Below are 20,296 nucleotides of genomic sequence, written 5' to 3'. Positions count from 1 at the left end.
CCCAGACCATCACATTACCTCCACCATGCTTGACAGATGGCGTCAGGCACTCTTCCAGTATCTTTTCAGTTGTTCTGCGTCTCACAAATGTTCTTCTGTGTGATCCAAACACCTCAAACTTCGATTCGTCTGTCCATAACACTTTTTTCCAATCTTCCTCTGTCCAATGTCTGTGTGCTTTTGCCCATATTAATCTTTTCCTTTTATTAGCCAGTCTCAGATATGGCTTTTTCTTTGCCACTCTGCCCTGAAGGCCAGCATCCTGGAGTCGCCTCTTCACTGTAGACGTTGACACTGGCGTTTTGCGGGTACTATTTAATGAAGCTGCCAGTTGAGGACCTGTGAGGCGTCTATTTCTCAAACTAGAGACTCTAATGTACTTGTCTTGTTGCTCAGTTGTGCAGCAAGGCCTCCCACTTCTCTTTTTACTCTGGTTAGAGCCTGTTTGTGCTGTCCTCTGAAGGGAGTAGTACACACAGTTGTAGGAAATCTTCAGTTTCTTGGCAATTTCTCGCATGGAATAGCCTTCAATTCTAAGAACAAGAATAGACTGTCAAGTTTCACATGAAAGCTCTCTTTTTCTAGCCATTTTGAGAGTTTAATCGAACCCACAAATGTAATGCTCCAGATTCTCAACTAGCTCAAAGGAAGGTCCGTTTTATAGCTCCTCTAAACAGCAAAACTGTTTACAGCGGTGCTAACATAATTGCACGAGGGTTTTCAAGTGTTTTCTAATCATCCATTAGCCTTCTAACACATATAGCAAACACAATGTACCATTAGAACACTGGAGTGATGGTTGCTGGAAATGGGCCTCTATACACCTATGTAGATATTGCATTGAAAACCAGACGTTTGCAGCTAGAATAGTCATTTAGTACATTAACAATGTATAGAGTGTATTTCTGATTAATTTATTGTTATCTTCATTGAAAAAAAACTGCTTTTCTTGCAAAAATAAGGAAATTTCTAAGTGACCCTAAGCTTATGAACGATAGTGTATGTGTGTATATGTATGTGTGTGTATGTGTATATATATATATATATATATATATATATATACATATACATATAGCACCGTGAAAGCAGGAATGTGTGGAAACCAGCCTTAATGTTGCATTTTCTTTAACTCCTCACTTTATTGCAGGCTGAATGTCACCCTGACACTTGCTCTCAGATGACGGCTACAGAACAATGGATATTTCTTTGTGCAGCTCATAAAACCCCAAAGGAGGTGAGCAATGGCTTTTTCTTGTTTCAGTGCCATCAAATAAATATAGGCCAAGATGAACATATAGAACATTTGAATTAACAATTTATATTTAACCGTTTAAAGCATTAACATTTCATAAAAGATTTATTTGAATGTTTTTGTTTTGTCATGAATCTGGTATATGCCTTACCATGTGTCCCACTGTATTGTTTATGTAACTATTTTCACAGGTGTATGGTGAGGGTGGGGTTGGGAGAAGGAAGTGGGAGGATTGAGGTATTTGTGTTGTGTATGTTTTTTTATGGCCTGAATAAATAAAGCAAAAAGAAAAAAGTTATGGCTCTTGGAAGGTGGGGAGTGAAAAACGAAAATGAAAAAGCAAGAAAGGATCAGTCCTGAAAGGGTTAATTAATTTCTAATACAAAAACATTTATGACCTTGTGTGGGGTATTGCCGTACTCAGGAGATATTGCTTTACATATGTTGGGCGGCTTTTTCTCTTTTATCCCTTGTGAAGATTAAAAATGTCAACTTTTTAGTGCACAAAAATTTTGATATTAATTTTCACGGCCTAATTCCACTAAATTCTACAAAAATCTGTGTGCTCAAAATGCTAACTATCCCCTACAAAAATTCAGTGAGGGTGTAGTTTCCAAAATGGGGTCACTCTTGGGGTGTTTCCACTGTTTTGGTCCCTCCAGGGCGTTGCAATCGAGACATGGCACCGAAAACCAGCAAAATCTGCTCTCCAAAATCCAAAAGGCGCTCTTCCCTTCTGAGCACTGCTGTGGGTCCAAACTTCAGTTTATGACCACATATGGTGTATCGCCGTAATCGGGAGAAATTGCTTTACAAATGTTGGGGGGTTTTTCTACTTTTATTCCTTGTAAAAATGAAAAAATTCTATGTTTTAGTAGAATTTTTTTTTCATCTAAACAGACTAATAACACTAAATAATGCAAAAAAAACTGTGGGGTCAAAATGCTAACTATACCGCAAGTAAAACTCCTTGAGGGGTGCAGTTTCCAAAATGGGGACACTTTTGGGGGGTTTCGACTTTTTAGGCACCACAAGACCTCTTCAAACCTTACATGGTGCCTTAAATATATTCCTAAAAAAAGGAGGCCCCAATATCCACTAGAGCTACATGTGGGATATTTCTAAAAACTGCAGAATCTGGGCATTAAATATTTAGTTGTGTTTCTCTAGTAAAACCTTCTGACTAACAGAAAAAAAATGTATTACAAATGAATTTCGGCAAAAAAAATTTAACTTGCAAATTTCACCTCTACTTTGCTTTCATTCCTGTGAAACGCCTAAAGGGTTAAAATACTTTCTTAATGCGGTTTTGAATACTTTGAGGGGTGCCGTTTTCAAAATGGGGTGATTTATGGGGACTTTCTAATATATAAGGCCCTCAAAGCCACTTCACAACTGAACTGGTCCCTGAAAAAATAAACTTTTGACATTTTCTTGAAAATGTGAGAAATTGCTGTAACGTCCTAGAAAAATAAAAGGACGTGAAAAAAACTATGCAAACATAAAGTAGACATACGGGAAATGTTAACTAGTAACTATTTTGTGTAGTATTACTATCTATTTACAGACATCGCCTCCAGCCGCTGCAGATTCGGATAAACGTCCTGGCACGGCTGGAGGCGATGTCTGTTGACTCTTCCACTGCTCCGGTGAAGGAACTGTGGGAGGAAGTATCGTCACAGCGAGATCACGCTGTGCAGTGAAAGAAGCTGGGCTGGAACAATGAGAAGTGAATCATGCTGATTTGGTCTGATTGGTCAGCGTTATACACTTCTCTTCACAACACCCAGATGGTCAATTAAACGCCCAGTTGGTCATTAAGAACTAATTAGCATAAATCTAAAATTGTTCATAACTTGCTAAAAAATTATCGTTTTTCAAAATAAAAATCACTGCTGTTATCTACATTACAGCGCTGATTAGATTAGGTAGGAGATAGGGCACTTCTTATCTGGTGACAGAGCTTCTTTAAGGGGTCTTCGTAATACACTGAATTTTATGCATTTGTTATTGTCGTCCGGCAGCACAGCGGTGTGGATCAGCATTGATAGCAGCCTCTCCTAATATGTGTTATTCATTTGCCTCCAGCACTTTCTTTCTTCTCCTTACAAATGCTGATATTTTCTTTTTTTTATGTTTTATTTAGTGTCCTGCTATAGATTACACAAGACACACACTGGATGGTGCTGCATGTCTTTTGAATAGCAATAAATATTTCCCTAGCAGGTAAGTTGAACGTTTTAGCTTATAAATGTATTTGGCGGTCATACTAAAAATAAAAAAGAATTAAAAATGTTTTAAATTAGTAAAAATATCAAGCGGTATAATGATTTTCTTGTGCTTTATTCACATGAAAATAGTGTGATGAACACATATCTCACATATACGGACACTGTGCTTCCTATGTATGAAATTGGTTATATGTGTGGTGTATAGTGGAATGAACACGTATTCTATATATACCGCTGTATATTAAATTCCCTGTGTGTCCCAGACATGGAATGAACAGGTTAGATGTGTAGTTCAATGTGGCATAGACACATATTCACTGGCATGTCGTGAATTCCCTGTGCTTCCTAGACATGGATTGAACGGTTAGATGTGTAGTGTATAGTGAAACAAACACACATTACACATGTACGGCTGTATATTAACTTCCCTGTGCACCCTTGACATGACGTGAAAAGATTTGTGTAGTTTATAGTAGAATGAACACACATGCCACATATACAGCATATGAATGAATAAATATTGCATTCCTTGTGTGTTCTAGACATGTAATGAACATGTTAGAGACTGTTTACATTTGCGTTGGAGGCTCTGTTAGGGTGCTCTGTCACAAATTCCTTCAAAAATACCGGAAACAATAGCGCAGCGTGTTGCATTATTGTTTCTGGTAAATAGATGGAAACCCGACGGAACCCATTGAAGCCAATGGGTTCCATCGGGCGCCGGTTGTCTCCGTTCAACGGATCAACGAGCAGAATAATGGCACTTAATTTACATCTGTTAGCTGTAGCGAGCAGAAAACGGCAGTTTTTTGCACAGAATACCTTTGAAGAAGGAGAAAAGGCTGGTCATATGCTAGCAGTGGTAGCAAAGGCACAACAGGGGGTAACACATATCACTGCTTTAAAAACGGCGGAGGGCCATTTAGTTACAGAGAACTTGGAAGTTGTAAAAGTTTTGAGAGACTTTTATTCAGACCTATATACCTCCAAGGTGCATCCATCTACATCTGATATTTATACATGCTTAAATAAAGCAGAGCTCCCTAAGCTGTCAGGAAGCGCCAAGGCACTTCTGGATTCTCCACTCACGTTGGAGGAATTGGAAGAAGCAGTCAAACAGATGGCTAATGATAAGGCACCTGGGGCGGACGGGCTACCAGTTGAAATTTATAAAAAATACTCTGAGGTGCTCTTGCCCAAATTATTAGAAGTATTTCATTATTCATTGGATTGTGGTTCTTTGCCGGCTTCTATGCAAGAAGCCATTATTGTGGTCTTGCCCAAACCCGGGAAAGATCCTCAATTAGCTGATTCTTATCGACCGATTTCATTATTAACATCTGACGTTAAGATTCTGGCAAAGGCATTAGCTCTGCGGTTGAATGGTGTTATTTCTACCATTATACACCCGGATCAGACCGGTTTTATGCCTGCCAGGTCGACAGCCATGAATTTGAGACGTTTATTTTTAAATCTTCAGCTGAGGGCAGACAATGTAGGCGAAAGAGCCATTTTTTCACTGGACGCTGCCAAAGCGTTTGACAGTGTGGAATGGCAATATCTTTGGTGCACCTTGGAGGCTATGGGTTTTGGACCATCTTTTATAGCATGGATTAAGGTCCTGTATTCTTGCCCTACAGCCAGAATACAGGCAAATGGAGGATTGTCTCCCCGGTTTGCTCTTGAAAGAGGGACTAGACAGGGATGCCCATTATCGCCCCTCCTGTTTGCCGTTGCAGTAGAGCACTTGGCAGCGCGCATACGTGTGTCAGACGATATTAAGGGCTTCTTGTATGGCTCGGTGCAAGAAAAGGTAGCGCTTTATGCAGATGATATGTTTCTATACTTGGGGGATGTGGGTAGCTTTCTGACATAAACCATATCCCTAATTGAGAAATGTGGGGCATTGTCTGGGTTTAAAATAAATTGGGATAAATCCCATCTGCTCCCTGTGGATTCAATGTGCTCTATACCAGGGGTGCATGGGGTACCTGTAGGACGCGTTAAAAAAGTATGGATCAAGATCTCGACCTCCCCTTCTGAATATGTTGCTCTCAATTTGCAACCCCTTCTGGTCAAATTTAAAATGAAAATAATGGCTTGGTGTAAATTACATCTGACAGTTGTGGGTAGGGTCAATCTTATTAAGATGATCCTAATGCCACAATTATTGTATATTTTACATAACTCCCCTGTATGGATCTCATTACGCAACTTTTATTATATTAATGCACTTTTTAGGGACCTAATATGGCGGAAGGGTCGCTCAAGAATTAGATTAGAAATTTTACAGCGCGCAAAGCATGATGGTGGTTTGGCCCTACCCAACCCTTGGATATATTTTCTTGCCTCCCAATGTCAGCACTTTAAGGGGTGGGGGAAAATTATATCAAAGTGATCCAATGGATCGATTCTACAAGCACAGTTTGGACCATCTGTTTTATTCTCAGTTTTGGAGGCAGGTCACTCTATGTTGGCGGGCAGGAATACGCCCACATATACTCTAATGTGTAAAGTATGGGATAAGGTCCGAGCTATTAGAGATATGGGGGTTTGCACAATTTTTACACCTTTATGGGGGAATAAGGCACTTCCGGAATTCTTCTCTCTTGAAGGATTTGAGGTTTGGAAAGCAAGAGGCATCCTTTATGTCTCACAGTTGCTCCAGGAGGATGTATTTAAAACTTATCAACAGATCCAAGAGGAGTTTGAATTACCTCGAAATTCCCTCTATCAATACTTACAGATAAGACATGCTTTTGATGCCCAGAAGAAGGCGGTGGATTTGGCAATACACGCAGATGGGGTGTTATCTGTTTTACATACCGGGAGTGTTACATCAGGGGGTTATTTCACATATTTATCAGTTGTTGATCAGTAAATTTTTTGATAAATACCCCCTGATGGCTTCTAAAAAATGGGAAAGAGATATGGGTCCCATCTCTGAAGAACAATGGATAGATATTATGAAAGCAGTTCCGAATATTTCTCTTAGTGAGGCTGGGCGCCTTTCTCAATTATATATTATCCATAGAGTATACAGGACTCCTAAATTTATTTTTCATATTGGGGTAAGGAGTGATTCGAAATGCCCCGGAAGAGGGGGCTGACCATATGCATATGTTGTGGTCCTACCCACGGTTAACCACGTACTGGATGGATGTAGTGAAGGTGATTCAGGAGGCCTATGGACCTGTGTTGCAAGGGACTCCTATGGAGTGCGTTTTGGGATGTATTATGGACACCCCACCCTCTACTTTGGAGCAGTTGGCTATTGTAAGGTTGCTATATATAGCTAGAAAACTAATTGCACTACATTGGATACAAGGCGCCCCGCAGACTAGGAGCGAATTCATTGCGATAGTGAATAAAATGATTGTATTGGAAAAGGTTGTCTATGTAAAGCACAAAACGCTTAAAAAAATTCCAATCCATATGGGGACCATGGGTAGGGGTAATGGAATTTGTATTATAAAATTTATTCAGGGACTCTGTATGACCGCCAGCCTTTACACGGTATTGGGGTTATGTATATAGATGTGGGATAAGGAGAAGGGGGGAAATATCTGCCATATATTATATCTGTTTTGTATTTATTATACATGCTTGTAGATGATTAAGCTACTTGACATTTAGAAAATGATCTGTCCCATGTACCTTGTATTTTGTGAATAATGTATTCAATATTTGGTACAATTTCTATTTCATATACTATCTGATTTGGAATTTTGTGACGGTGTCTGGGGGGAGGGTTTGGGATAGGGTTTGTTTAATATGTTTTGTACTATATAATTTTGAAACTTCAATAAAAAAATTATCTGATTTAAAAAAAAAAGAATAATGGAATGGCCTAACGCAGAGGTGAACAGAGCCTTACGTGTGTCGTTTTTCGTAGAATGAACACATATTCCCTATATACAGGTATGTAGTGAATTCCCTATGCTTCTTAGAGGTGGAATAAACAGGTTATGTGTAGTTTATAGTGGAATTAACTCCTATTCCACATATACAGACACTGAATTCCCTTTTCTTTCTAGACATGGAATGAACAGGTTATATGTATAGCGAAATGAACACACAATCCACATATACTGGCATGTAGTGAATTCCCTCTGCCTCCTAGACATGGAAAGAACATGTTATGTGTATAGTTTATAATGGCACATATACAGCTGTGTATTGAATTCCCTGTGCATCCAGAATTTGAAATGAACATGTTATATGTGTAGTTTATAGAGCAAGGAACATACACAAGCATGTAGTGAATTCCCTGTGCTTCCTAGACACAGAATAAAGCGGTTATATGTGTAGTCTATAGTAGAATGAACAAATATGCCACATACAGCTGTATATATTAACTTTCCTGTGCTTCCTTCACACGGAATAAACGTGTTATATGTGTAGTTTATAGTTGAATGAACACCTATTCCACATATACAGACACTAACTGATTTCCCTGTACTTCCTAGACATGGGATGAACAAGTTGTATATGTAGTTAAACAGGTTTTCGAGGATAGGCCATCAATAGCTGATGGGTCGTAGTCCGACTCCGAGGACCCACATCGATCAGCTGTTTTGAAGGGGCCGCAGCGCTCATACGAGTGCTGCTTCCCCTTAATTTTCTCTTGCTCACTGTGAATGTTCCACACACATTTAGTGGTGATTCACAGGTATTGCAGCCTTTTCTCCATACACTTCAAAGACAAGGCTGCAATACATGTGAATCGCAACAAAATAAGCAGGTTATATGTGTAGTATATAGTAAAATAAACATATACAACTGTGTATTGAATTTCCTGTGCTTCATAGACACGAAATGAAACTTTAAATTAAAGTTACACTTTAAACACTTGCCTACCGCTGAACGACCATACGTTGCAGTGGTAGGCAGTTAACTGTGAGCCACCATTCTTAAAAGGTGGCCGCATTAACTATCTGCCGGCGCCAAGTGCCACTGCAGATTCCTGTGACTGCTGTTACTGTACAGCAGCAATCACAGGGAACACCCTGAAGTACTGTTACTCCATTAGCCCCCTAGGTGACGCAGTCAATAATTGCCACGGCATCAAGTTGGTTAGAGGGGGCTCTCTCTGTCACCCCATCAGCATGACGCAATCTTGGGGTGCCGATGGGTTGAAAAGGCAGCTGGAGGGCCTAGCAAAATCATTAGTTAGCCATGGTTATATGCCTATTAGGCTGTGCCAGAGGCATGGTCTAATAGATTGCATGTCAGTTTATCACTGACAGGCAATAATGCTTTTGGTATACTGAGTATACCAAAGCATTATGAAAGCGATCAGTAGGTCTCATTGTGAAATCCCTAGTGGGGCAAAATAAAAAAAAATAGATTTTAATAAAGTTTATTACAAAAGTAAAAATAAAAAGAAACACATAAATTACACATACGGTATATGGTATGGCTGCAATCGTAACCACTTGTTTAGTAAAGTTAACAAGTTAATTAAAGAGGCTCTGTCACCACATTATAAGTGGCCTATATTGTACATAATGTGATCGGCGCTGTAATGTAGATTACAGCAGTATTTTTTATTTAGAAAAACGATAATTTTTGACGGAGTTATGACCTATATTAGCTTTATGCTAATGAGTTTCTTAATGAACAACTGGGCGTGTTTTACTTTTTGGCCAAGTGGGCGTTGTACAGAGGAGTGTATGACGCTGACCAATCTGCATCATACACTTCTCCCCATTCATTTACACAGCACATAGCGATATAGCTATATCGCTATGTGCAGCCACATAAACACACTATAAAGTTACTGCAGTGTCCTGACAATGAATAAACATTACCTCCAGCCAGGACGTGATGTGTATTCAGAATCTTGACACTTCACTAACAGAATCCCAACACTACAGCACGCCAAGCGTAATCTCATTTGAAATTACAGTTTACAGCGTAATCTCGCAAGATTTCGCTTGCTGTGCTGTAGTGTCAGGATTGTATTAGCGAAGTGTCAGAATTCTGAATACACATCACGTCGGATAAGATTGGGCGCCATTTATCAGTTCGACACCTGCCACACATCTGCGGATTCTAATTTATTTACCCCATTATGATACCCTCTTATTATGCCCTGATGATCTCCACGCAGATTACATATGCCCCCACATTATAAACTGAAATACCAGTAAAACCCCAAACAGAACTACTACCAAGCTAAATCTGCGCTCCAAAAGCCAAATTCCACTCCCTCCCTTCTGAGCCCAACAGCGTGCCCAAAAAGCAGTCTATGTCCACTGATATGGCATCGCCAGACCCAGGAGAACCCGGTTTATATTTTATGAGGTATTTTTTCTTCAGTGGCACAAACTGGGCATAACATGTAGTGCACTAAAAGGGCACCATCCGTTGCACATTAACCCCTTCGCGCACCACGAACCAAAAAATGGTACCAATAAAAACGACAGCTCGTCCCTCAATGAATAAGCCCTCACCCCACTCTATTGACGGGAAAATAAAAAAGTTATGGCTCTTGGAATGCGGGGAGGGAAAAACTAAAAAGGAAAACAAAAAAATGGTTCAGTCCGGAAAGGGTTAATTACTTTCTAATGAAAAACCATTTATGACCACATATGGGATATTGCCGTACTCAGGAGAAATTGCTTTACAAATGTTGGGCGGCTTTTTTCTCCTTTATCCTTTGTGAAATTTAAAAAATTCAACATTTTAGTGGAGGAAATGTTGATATTCATTTTCACGACCTAATTCTAATAAATCGTGCAAAAGATGTGTGGAGTCTAAATGCTCACAATACCCCTAGATAGATTCTTTAAGTGGTGTAATTTCCAAAATGGGGGTCACTTTTGGGGGGTTTCCACTGTTCCACTGCGACATGGCACCCAAAAACCATTTCAGCTAAATTTGAGCTCCATAAGCCAAATAGCGTTCCTTCCCTTCTAAGCCCTGTTGTGGGTCCAAACAGCAGTTTATTACCACATATGGCATATTTCCGTAATCGGGAGAAATGGTTTTACAAAAGTTGGGGTGCTTTTTCTCCTTTATTTCTTGTAAAAATTAAAAATAGCTACCTTTTTTCAGAAAAAAAGTAGATTTTTACCTTTACAGAATAATTCCAATGAATTCAGCAAAACAACTGTGGCATCAAAATGCTAACTTTACCCCTAGAAAAATTCCTTGATGAGTATAGTTTCCAAAATGGGGTCACTTTTCGGGGGGGTTTCCACTATTTTGTTCCCTCCAGTGCATTGCAAATGCGACACGGCCCTGAAAACTATTCCAGCAAAATCAGAATTTCAAAATCCAAATGGTGCTCCTTCTCTTCTGAGCTTTGCTGTGGGTCCAAACAGCAGTTTATTACCACATATGGGGTATTTCTATAATCGGGAGAAATTGCTTTACATACGTTGGGGTGTTTTTTCTCTTTTTATTCCTTGAAAAATGTTTTACATTTCTACGTTTTTTCAGAAAAAAAGGTAGATTTTCATCTTCACATACTAATTGAAATAAATGTAGCAAAAAAACTGTTTGTTCAAAATGCTAACTATACCCCTAGATAAATTCCCTGAGGGGTGTAGTTTTCAAAATGAGGTCACTTTTGGGGGTCTTTACTGTTTTGGCAACACAAGACCTCTTCAAACCTGACATGGTATCTAAAATATATTCTAAAAAAAAGGAGGCCCCAAAATCCACTAGGTTCTCCTTTGAATCTGAGGTCTGTATTTCAGTAAATTGGCGCACTAGGGTCTCATGTGGGATATTTCTAAAAACTGCAGAATCTGGGCAATAAATAATGAGTTGCATTTCTCGGGTAAAACTTTCTGTGGTATAGAAAAAAATTTATTACAAAATAATTTTGTAAAAAAAATATGAAATTTGTACATTTCCCCTCTACATTGCTTTAATTCCTGTGAAACACCTAAAGGGTTCAAACACTTTCTAAATGCTATTTTGAATACTTTGATGGATGCAGTTTTCAAAATGGGGTGATTTATGGGGACTTTCTAATATATAAGACCCTCAAAGCCACTTCAGAACTGAACTGGTCCTTGTAAAAATTGCCTTTTGAAATTTTCTTAAAAGTATGAGAAATCGCTGCTAAAGTTCTAAGCCTTGTAACGTCCTAGAAAAATAAAAGAATGTTCATAAAACGATGCAAACATAAAATAAACATATGGGAAATGTGAACTAGTAACTATTTTGCGTGGTATATTATCTGTTTTACAAGCAAGATACATTTAAATTTAGAAAAATGCTAATTTTTGCAAATTTTCTCCAAATCTTGGTGTTTTTTACCAATAAATATTGAATTTATCGACCAAATTTTTTCACTAACATAAAGTACAATATGTCATGGGAAAACAATCTCAGAATCACTAGGATAGGTAAAAGCATTCCCAAGTTATTACCACATAAAGTGACACATGTCAGATTTGAAAAATCGTCTACGTCCTGAAGGCCAAAACAGGCTCAGTCCTGAAGGGGTTAAACTGCATGGTAAACAATGTAAAAAAATATATATTTATTTTTTCCACTCCCCATTTTAAAAATATCGAAAAGTTAATCAATAATTTATATCTGCACGAAAATGGTTATAATAAAAATATAACTCATCCCGCAAAAAAACGAGCCCACATACGGCTTTATTGATGGAAAAATAAAAAAAAGTTAAAGATCTCTGAATGCAGCAATTCAAGAATGAGAAAATTATGCTAAAATAAGCTTGGTAATGAAGTTGGGGTAAACCCTCCGGTTATGAAGTGTTTTAACATACATTTTAACCCCTTCCTGCCGCAGCCATTTTTCAGATTTTCATTTTTTCCTCCCCACTTTTCAAAAGCCATAACTTTTTCATTTTTCCGTCTATATAGTCCCATGAGGGCTTGATTTTTGCGTGATGAGTTGTAGCTTTTCAAGGCACCATTTTGTGTACTATATAATGTACTAGGGAACGGGAAATTCTTTGTGGGGTGGAAAATTTTAAAAAAACTGCGATTCCACCATTGTTTTTACGGTGCAATTAAAATGAAATGTTAACTTTATTCTTTGGGGCAATACGATTACAGCTATACCAAAATTATATAGTTATTTTTTTACATTTTACTACTTTTACAAGGAAAAAACTAACTGTAAGAAAATGTAAATGATTTTGTCGGCAAATCCTAAGAGCCATAACTTTTTTATTTTTCTGTCGATGAGCAGTATGAGGGCACATATTTTGCGGGACAAGCTGTAATTTTTAATAGTACCATTTTGGGGTACATGCAAGTTTTTGATCACCATTTTCTGTGAGAGATGAAGTGACAAAAAAAAAAGGCTTGCTAGGAGTACAAAGATGGCAGAACTGGGGGCCTTGATTAGGCCCCCAGGCTGCCAAGCCAACCAACGGCATCCCGTGATCACGTAGCAGGGAGGCCGATGGGTTGTCAGAGGGGGTCACTTCCTCTTTGTAAAGCTTTAAAGGAACAGTGTCACCACAAAAAAAATGTTCATGTCAGTTTTATGTTAGTGTTTTATTAAAAACGTTTTTATTTAGTTGTGTGTTTGTGTGTTACTTTTTTCTATTTTTTCACTTTTTCTTCCCTATGGGGGCTGCCATTTTTTTTTCCATTTCTGTATGTGTCGATTAACGACACATACAGACATGGAATACGGCAGCCACAGTCCCATAGGGACTGCGAACGGGGCCCGTCCCATCCACTTCTGTGTACGCCGTCTGTGTGGGAACGGTGCATGCGCCGCTCCCACACAGTCAAATTTGAAATGCGCGCCGTCCGGCGCCATTTTCCTGTGGACCGGAAGTCGCGGCCGGACAGTAAGATTACTACTTCCGATCGCGGCTTCCGGACTTGTGCACTTGGACCAGCGGCAGCAGACGGAGCGGACGGGCCGGAGGGAGCCGCGGCGGCAGGAGCAGGTAAGAGATTTCTATGTATGTTCGTGTTGGTGTGTGTTTACTACTGAATGTAAACCTACTACACTGTGTGTTAGCTCAAAAAATGGCGACACACAGTGTAGGAGGTTAGACCGTTCAATCCCCTCGTTTATCCCGGCACTAGCCAGGATAAAGGAGGGGGGGATTCTCAGAGCTCACTAGAGCGAGTGCTTTTTTCCCAATTTTGCAGCAAAAAGCAATGTGGTTGCTTTACCACATGCAATGCTGCATTTTTGGGAATAGCTCCATCTAGTGACCAGCACTGGAAAATATTATAAATTAGAATCTAATTTATAATATTTCCTGACTCGTGAAAAAAATAAAAAAAAATTGAACAATGTTTAATCACCTACACACTAAATGTTTAATTAAAAAAAACAAAACATGTTTTGCTGGCAACACATTCCCTTTAAATGCCGTGGTCACTATTCACCGTGGCATCTAAGGGTTTAAGTAAGCGGGATCGCGCCCTGTCCTGTGACTCCAGTACTTCTCCTGACGTCACTGTCCATATATGGACAGTGATGTCAGGCGTTTCCTGGAGTTCCTGAGCAGAGCATCAGCTACCGCTCTGTCCGTGGACTCGAGTAATGCTCCTGGCGTCACTCCATATATGGACAGTGACGTCAGAAGTTTCCTGGCTCTGGAGTTCCCGAGCAGAGCATCAGCTAGCACTCTGCACGGGGACTCCATATATGGCGTTTTCCCAGGGCAAGAATCCCGGAACAGAGCCCCTATTAGCGCTCTGCCTGAGGATTCCGACACTGGGGAACCCCCTGACATCACTGTCCATACATGGACAGTGACGTCAGGAGATTTCCCTGGATCGGAGTCACTGCAGCACTGCTCCTGTCGTCACTATCCATATATGGGCAGTGACTTCAGGAATTGCCCATCGCTTTAGTGCTGGACCCAGAAAAGGGAAGTATAATTGTTTTGCTATAAAAATTAGTGACACACATAAAAAATAAAGCAATTATTATACTTACCTTTTCTGGCTCCAGCGTTGGACCCAGAAAATGTCAGCGAGCTACGCTGCTTCCATAACTTCGGGAGCTATAGGGGAGCATTGGCACTAAAAGTGCCTAGGGCAGCATCAACTCTAAATAGAGCCCTGCTTTTGTAAAAAAAAAATCATGACTGATCATGAATACTTTTTTTAATGAAATTCTCAACAAGCTGAATTGTGCAAATATGACGTCTGTGCCCTTTGTCACTGATAGAGAACCAGGAATTCCAAGGGCACTGGAGAAAAACTTTCCTCAAATAAAAATGTACACTATGTTAATCATATATTAACCCCTTCCCAACATTTGCCATATGGATACGTCATGGAAAGCCAGTGCTTCCTGCATTTTGCCATCTCCATACGACAAATGCATGGCACTGGCTCAGAAGCTGAGTCGGTGCCATCATCGCTGTATGTCGGTGGTGTATTACAGCTGACATCCGGCTGTAATGGCGGGGACCAAAATTAGCTCCGATTCCCGCCATTAACCTCTTAAATGCAGCGGTCAAAAGCGATCGCTGCATTTAAGTTATTTGCAGCTCATCGGAACCCCAGCAATGAAATTGCAGTGGTTATGGTGGCTGCAATGGCAACCGAAGGCCTAATACTGGCATCCCGGTCTGCCTAGCACGGAAAACTTCAAGCCCCCGTCTGGAGGCCTTTTTTTTCATTTTTTAAATGCTAAGATCGGACTTTTACGGACGCAGCGATACCAAATTATTTTTTACATTGTGCTTGTGGAAAAGGATTTTTTTTTTTTTTACACTCGCGAAAATTTATCGAACGTTTTTACACATCTTATTAGTTCCCCTAGGGGACTTGAACCAGCGTCCACTTTGTTGCATGTGGAGTTGCTGAAGCAGCGTAACTCGCTGAGCTACGCTGTTTCCCGAACTCCCATAAAACTGAACAGTAGTTACGGAAAAAGCGTAGCTCGCATGCTACGCTGCTTCCGTAACTGCCATTCACTACTATGGGAGTTAGGGGAACAGCATAATCTCGCGAGACTGTGCTTGCTGAGCTGTAAATCACACACAAACGTTACTGAAGTGTCAGGATTCTGAATAGACCTCACGTCCTGGCTGGTAGTGATGTCTATTCACTGTCAGGACACTTCCGTAACGTTAATGTGTGTGTATATGTGGCTGCACATAGTGATCTAGTAAGATTACTATGTGCTGTGTAAATGAATGGGGAGAAGTGTATGACGCTGATTGGTCAGCGTCATACACTTCTCTCCACAACGCCCAAAAATGACGCCTCTGTCAAAAATGATAGTTTTTCTAAATAAAAAACACTGCTGTAATCTACATTACAGCGCCAATCACATTATGTAAAAGATAGGCCACTTATAATGTGGTGACAGAGCCTCTTTAAGGCTTCCATAAGTCAGGAAATAAAAAAATAGAGAGGCGATTTATCAAGGCCCGAAAATTAGGGAACGAGGAAGGGGAAGGCCCAAACATATCTGATGGAATCAAGTGTGCCCGTATTATACCAGGCCAACACTTTCCCAGCAAAATTCCCCAAACTGCAAAGGTGCGGAATGTGAACCAAAAGGGGGATAAGGAAGTACACCATTTATCAGTGCGACACTGGACTGTGCAGAAAGGATTGTTTCACAGCGTAACACACATCTATTTTACTGTTTTTTTTAACCCAATTATTATACCACCTGACTGTGTCCCTGATGTACTCTGCCCAGCTTACATGTACCCCCACATTATAAACGGAAACACCAGCAATACTCAAGCAAAACTACTACCAAGCAAATCCACGCTCCAAAAGCGAAATGGTGCTACCTCCGCTCTGAACCCTACAGCGTGCCCAAACAGCTGTTTACTTCCACATATATGGCATCACCATACCCGGAAGAACCCTTTCATCAATTTTTGGGATGTGTGTCTCCAGTGGAATAAGCTGGGCAAGACAGATTTGCCACTGAAATTGCATATCTAGGGAAAAATTAAAATTTTTACTTGACACCATCCGCCGCATTTTACATATCCAAATAACATGCTAATACAATATAAACATCATGTGATGTGGTGAGGTACAGAAATCTACAACCAAAAAAAGATATATCACAGGCAGTATTGTGAAAAGAAAGGTCATGAATGGACAATACACCTGACGAAAAGCACATAGAAATGTGCACAGATGTAACAATGATTAATCAGCTAGGATTGCATAAATAGCATAAGGAAGAGCCTGAGTCAAAGGCTCAGAGAACTGTACAAACCCGTGGATTGCATGGTACGTCACACAAAAAGTATCTCCACACTAAACACCCCCGATGCGCGTTTCTCTGTCAGCTTTCTCAAGGGGTACTCAAAGTACCTCACCTCATCACATGATGTTTATATTGTATTAACATGTTATTTGGATATGTCCTCGTTGTATCTCCACACTATCCTTTTAATTGCTTGTATCATTGAGTTTATCTTTTGATGGCCAATATGCGGTTATGTGCATTTCAATAAAGTTTATTTTATATTTTCATGGTACAAATTCTGTGCTGTGTGTCGTTTATCTAGTTGTGGATATACTATATGTCCTCACGTTTTGTCATAGGTATTCAGTTTTGGTTTTGTGATTTGTGTGGACGCATAATTCTTTGGCGTATGCCCATGGTCTATACTTGAATAGGTATTCATCACCCCTTAATAAATGCCTTGAGGGGTGCAGTTTCCAAAATGGGGTCACTTCTCAGGGGGTTTCTTTTATTATTTCACATCAGAGCCCTGCAATTGTGAACCAATACTTTGTAAATCGCCAAATTAGGACTCAATTTACATGGTACTCTTTCAATCCTGAGCCCTTTCAAATGTCCAGGCAAAAGATTAGGGCCACATGTAGGGTGTTTCTAAAACCAAGAAACATAGCATAATAATTAGAGAGTGGTCTTGTTATGGTGGCACAAGCCGGGCACCACATATTGGCATATCTATGGAATAAAATCCCAATTTCCCTCTGCAACATCGAGTGCACACTAATTTCTGCAAAACACCTGCGGGGTTAACATGCTCACTACACCCCTAGATGAATACTTTGAGGGGTGTACTTTCCAAAATGGGGTCACTTTTGGGGAGTCTTTACTGTTTTGGTACCACAAGACCTATTCAAACTTGACATGGTGCCTAAAATATATCCTAAAAAAGGAGGTCCCAAAATCCACTAGGCTCCTTTGCTTCGGAGGCTGGTGCTTCAGTCCATTACTGCACTAGGACCACATGTCGGATATTTCTAAAAACTGCAGAATCTGGGCAATAAATATTTAATTGTGTTTCTTTGGGTAAAACCTTCTGTGGTACAGAAAAAAATGTATTGCAAATTAATTTCGGGGGAAAAAAATTACATTTGTAAATTTCACCTCTACTTTGTTTTAATTCCTGTGAAACGCCTAAAGGGTTTAAACACTTTCTGAATGCTGTTTTGAATACTTTGAGGGGTGCAGTTTTCAAAATAGGGTGATTTATTGGGACTTTCTAATTTATAAGGCCCTCAAAGCCACTTCAGAACTGAACTGGTCCCTGAAAAAATAGGCTTTTGAAATTTTCTTGAAAATGTGAGAAATTGCTAAAGTTCTAAGCCTTGTAATGTCCTAGAAAAATAAAAGGATGTTCAAAATACGATGTAGACATATGGGAAATATAAACTAGTAAGTATTTTATGTGGTATTACTATCTGTTTTACAAGTTGAGACATTTAAATTTAGAAAAATGCAAATTTTTGCTAATTTACTCTAAATCTTGGTGTTTTTTTACAAATAAATATTGAATATTTATCCACTTCTGGGAGGTGACCACTGCTTTGGTCCCACAGGGGCTATGCAAATGCGACATAGCAACCAGAAACCAATCCAGCAAAATCTGCACTCCAAACGCTGCTCATTCCCTTCTGAACCCTGCCCTACATTGCAGCGCCGATCTGCTGCAATAGCAGATAGGGGTTGCAAAATCTGGTGACAGAGCCTCTTTAAGTCCACTAATTTCTGCAAAAAACCTGTGCTGTCAAAATGCTCACTATACTTCTAGATAATTTCCTCAATGGGTGTAGTTTTCAAAATGGGATAATTTGTGGGGGGGATTCCACTGTTTTGTCCCCTCAGGGGCTTTGCAAATGTCACATGGCCTCCGCAAACCATTCCTGCTAAATTTGAGCTCCAAAAGCCAAATAGCGCTCTTTCCCCTCTAAGCCCTGCCCTGTGTCCAAACAGCCGTTTGTTTACCAAATATGGGATTTTGTTTTACTCGGGAGAAATTGCTTTACAAATGTGGCGGTGCTTTTTCCCCTTTAGTCCTTGTGGAAATGAAAAAAAATTAGCTATACCAACATTTTCCCTTGCTGGAAATGTCACAGAAAAGATTCAGAAGTGTCAGGATTCTTAATAAACATCACGTCCTGGCTGGAGGTGTAATGTATATTCATTATCAGGACACTGCAGTAACGTTATAGTGTGTGTATGTGGCTGCACATAGCGATATCGCTATGCGCTGACTAAATGAATGTAGAGAATTGCATGACGCTGATTGGTCAGCGTCATACACTCCTCTGTACAACGCCCACTTGGTCTAAAGAAAAAACACGCCCACTTGGGCATTAAGAAACTAATTAGCATAAAGCTAAAAATCGCTCATAAAGTGGTAAAAATAGATCGTTTTCTAAATAAAAAGCACTGCTGTCACCTACATTATAGCGCCCATCTCCTTATGTAGGAGATAGGGCACTTATAATGTGGTGACAAAGCCTCTTTAAGATGACAGACAAACAATGAGGCAGAAGCCAAGGCTTGAAGATTATGACTATAATCGTTTACCAGCTCCAGATTTATACCATAGCACTGTTTTGCAAGGAAAATTTGAGGACAGAAATACAAACTAACATGAAATTGATTATATTTCTACTTATTTCATGGAGAATACTCTGTACCTAAAATATTGAATGGCAAAAAAACAAACAAAACAAAAAAATATACCACTAATTGTGATCCGTGGAATGCAAAGCCTACAGAGGATGATTTTCATCTTCTGGAAAATCTTAAAGGGAACCTGTCACCAGCATTTCACCTATTAAACCAGCAATACCTGGTGGTAGTGGGTGAAAAATAATTTCTATGTAACCTATAATTGTCGTCTTAGTCGGCTCTGTAGCTTTAGTATTCAGCTTTTTAGTGTTCCCACACCGTATGCTAATGAGCATAAGAGTCATATCTTAGTTTGAAAAGCGTCAAATCTTCGTTTGAAACGACTCAAATCTTCATTCCTCAAGTCTTTCCGAGTTTACCCTGCCTCCTTACTTTTGATTGACAGCTCCTCGCCTTTGCCCAGCACACTAAATCCCGTGCTTGTGCATTGATGTCCTCTTCTGGTGTGTGCGCACAAAGCAACACCGGATTGTTACGATAAAATGCGCGAAATGCTTGCAGACTGTTATTTACAGTCGGAAGAGGAGTTTGGGAGAGAGGATAACGGTAATGAACTTTTGATAACGGCCAGTGAGGGATAAGTAAAGTTTAAAGGGAATGTGTCGCTAGAAAAAATGTTTCATTTGTTTTAGTTAAACAGTTAGTCTATACATGATTACACATTGTTCTAATTTTTTTTATTTTTTCACAAGTCAGGAAATATTATAAATTAGATTCTAATTTATTACATTTCCATGTGCTGGTCACTAGAGGGAGCAATTCCCAAAATTGCAGCATTGGCATTTGGTACAGCAACCTCATTGCTTTATGCTGCAAAATTGGAGAAGATACACTCGCTATAGTGTGCTCAAACAATCCCCCTCCTTTATCCTGGTTAGTGCCAGGAGAAAGGAGGGTGTTGATTGTTCAAACCTCCTACACTTTGTGCCGCCATGTTTTGAGCGAATGCACAGTGTAGTAG

The 20,296-nt window shown here is 39.7% G+C and overlaps 1 protein-coding gene across 1 annotated transcript in view; it reads left to right on the top strand.

Moving 5' to 3' along the window:
- The window catches only part of MOB4 (MOB family member 4, phocein), a 244,890-nt gene that overhangs the window by 149,859 nt on the left and 74,735 nt on the right, over positions 1-20,296 (top strand). The window contains exons 5-6 of the mRNA XM_075831284.1: positions 1,148-1,234; positions 3,399-3,478. Coding sequence (XP_075687399.1) covers positions 1,148-1,234; positions 3,399-3,478 — 167 coding nt within the window. The remainder of the gene's footprint in view (positions 1-1,147; positions 1,235-3,398; positions 3,479-20,296) is intronic.

The sequence above is a fragment of the Rhinoderma darwinii genome, chromosome 6 (genome assembly GCF_050947455.1).
Source record: "Rhinoderma darwinii isolate aRhiDar2 chromosome 6, aRhiDar2.hap1, whole genome shotgun sequence".
NCBI classification, from domain to species: Eukaryota; Metazoa; Chordata; class Amphibia; order Anura; family Rhinodermatidae; genus Rhinoderma; species Rhinoderma darwinii.
The sequence above is the reverse complement of the archived record's forward strand: the minus strand, read 5'-3'. Positions and strand labels throughout refer to the sequence as shown.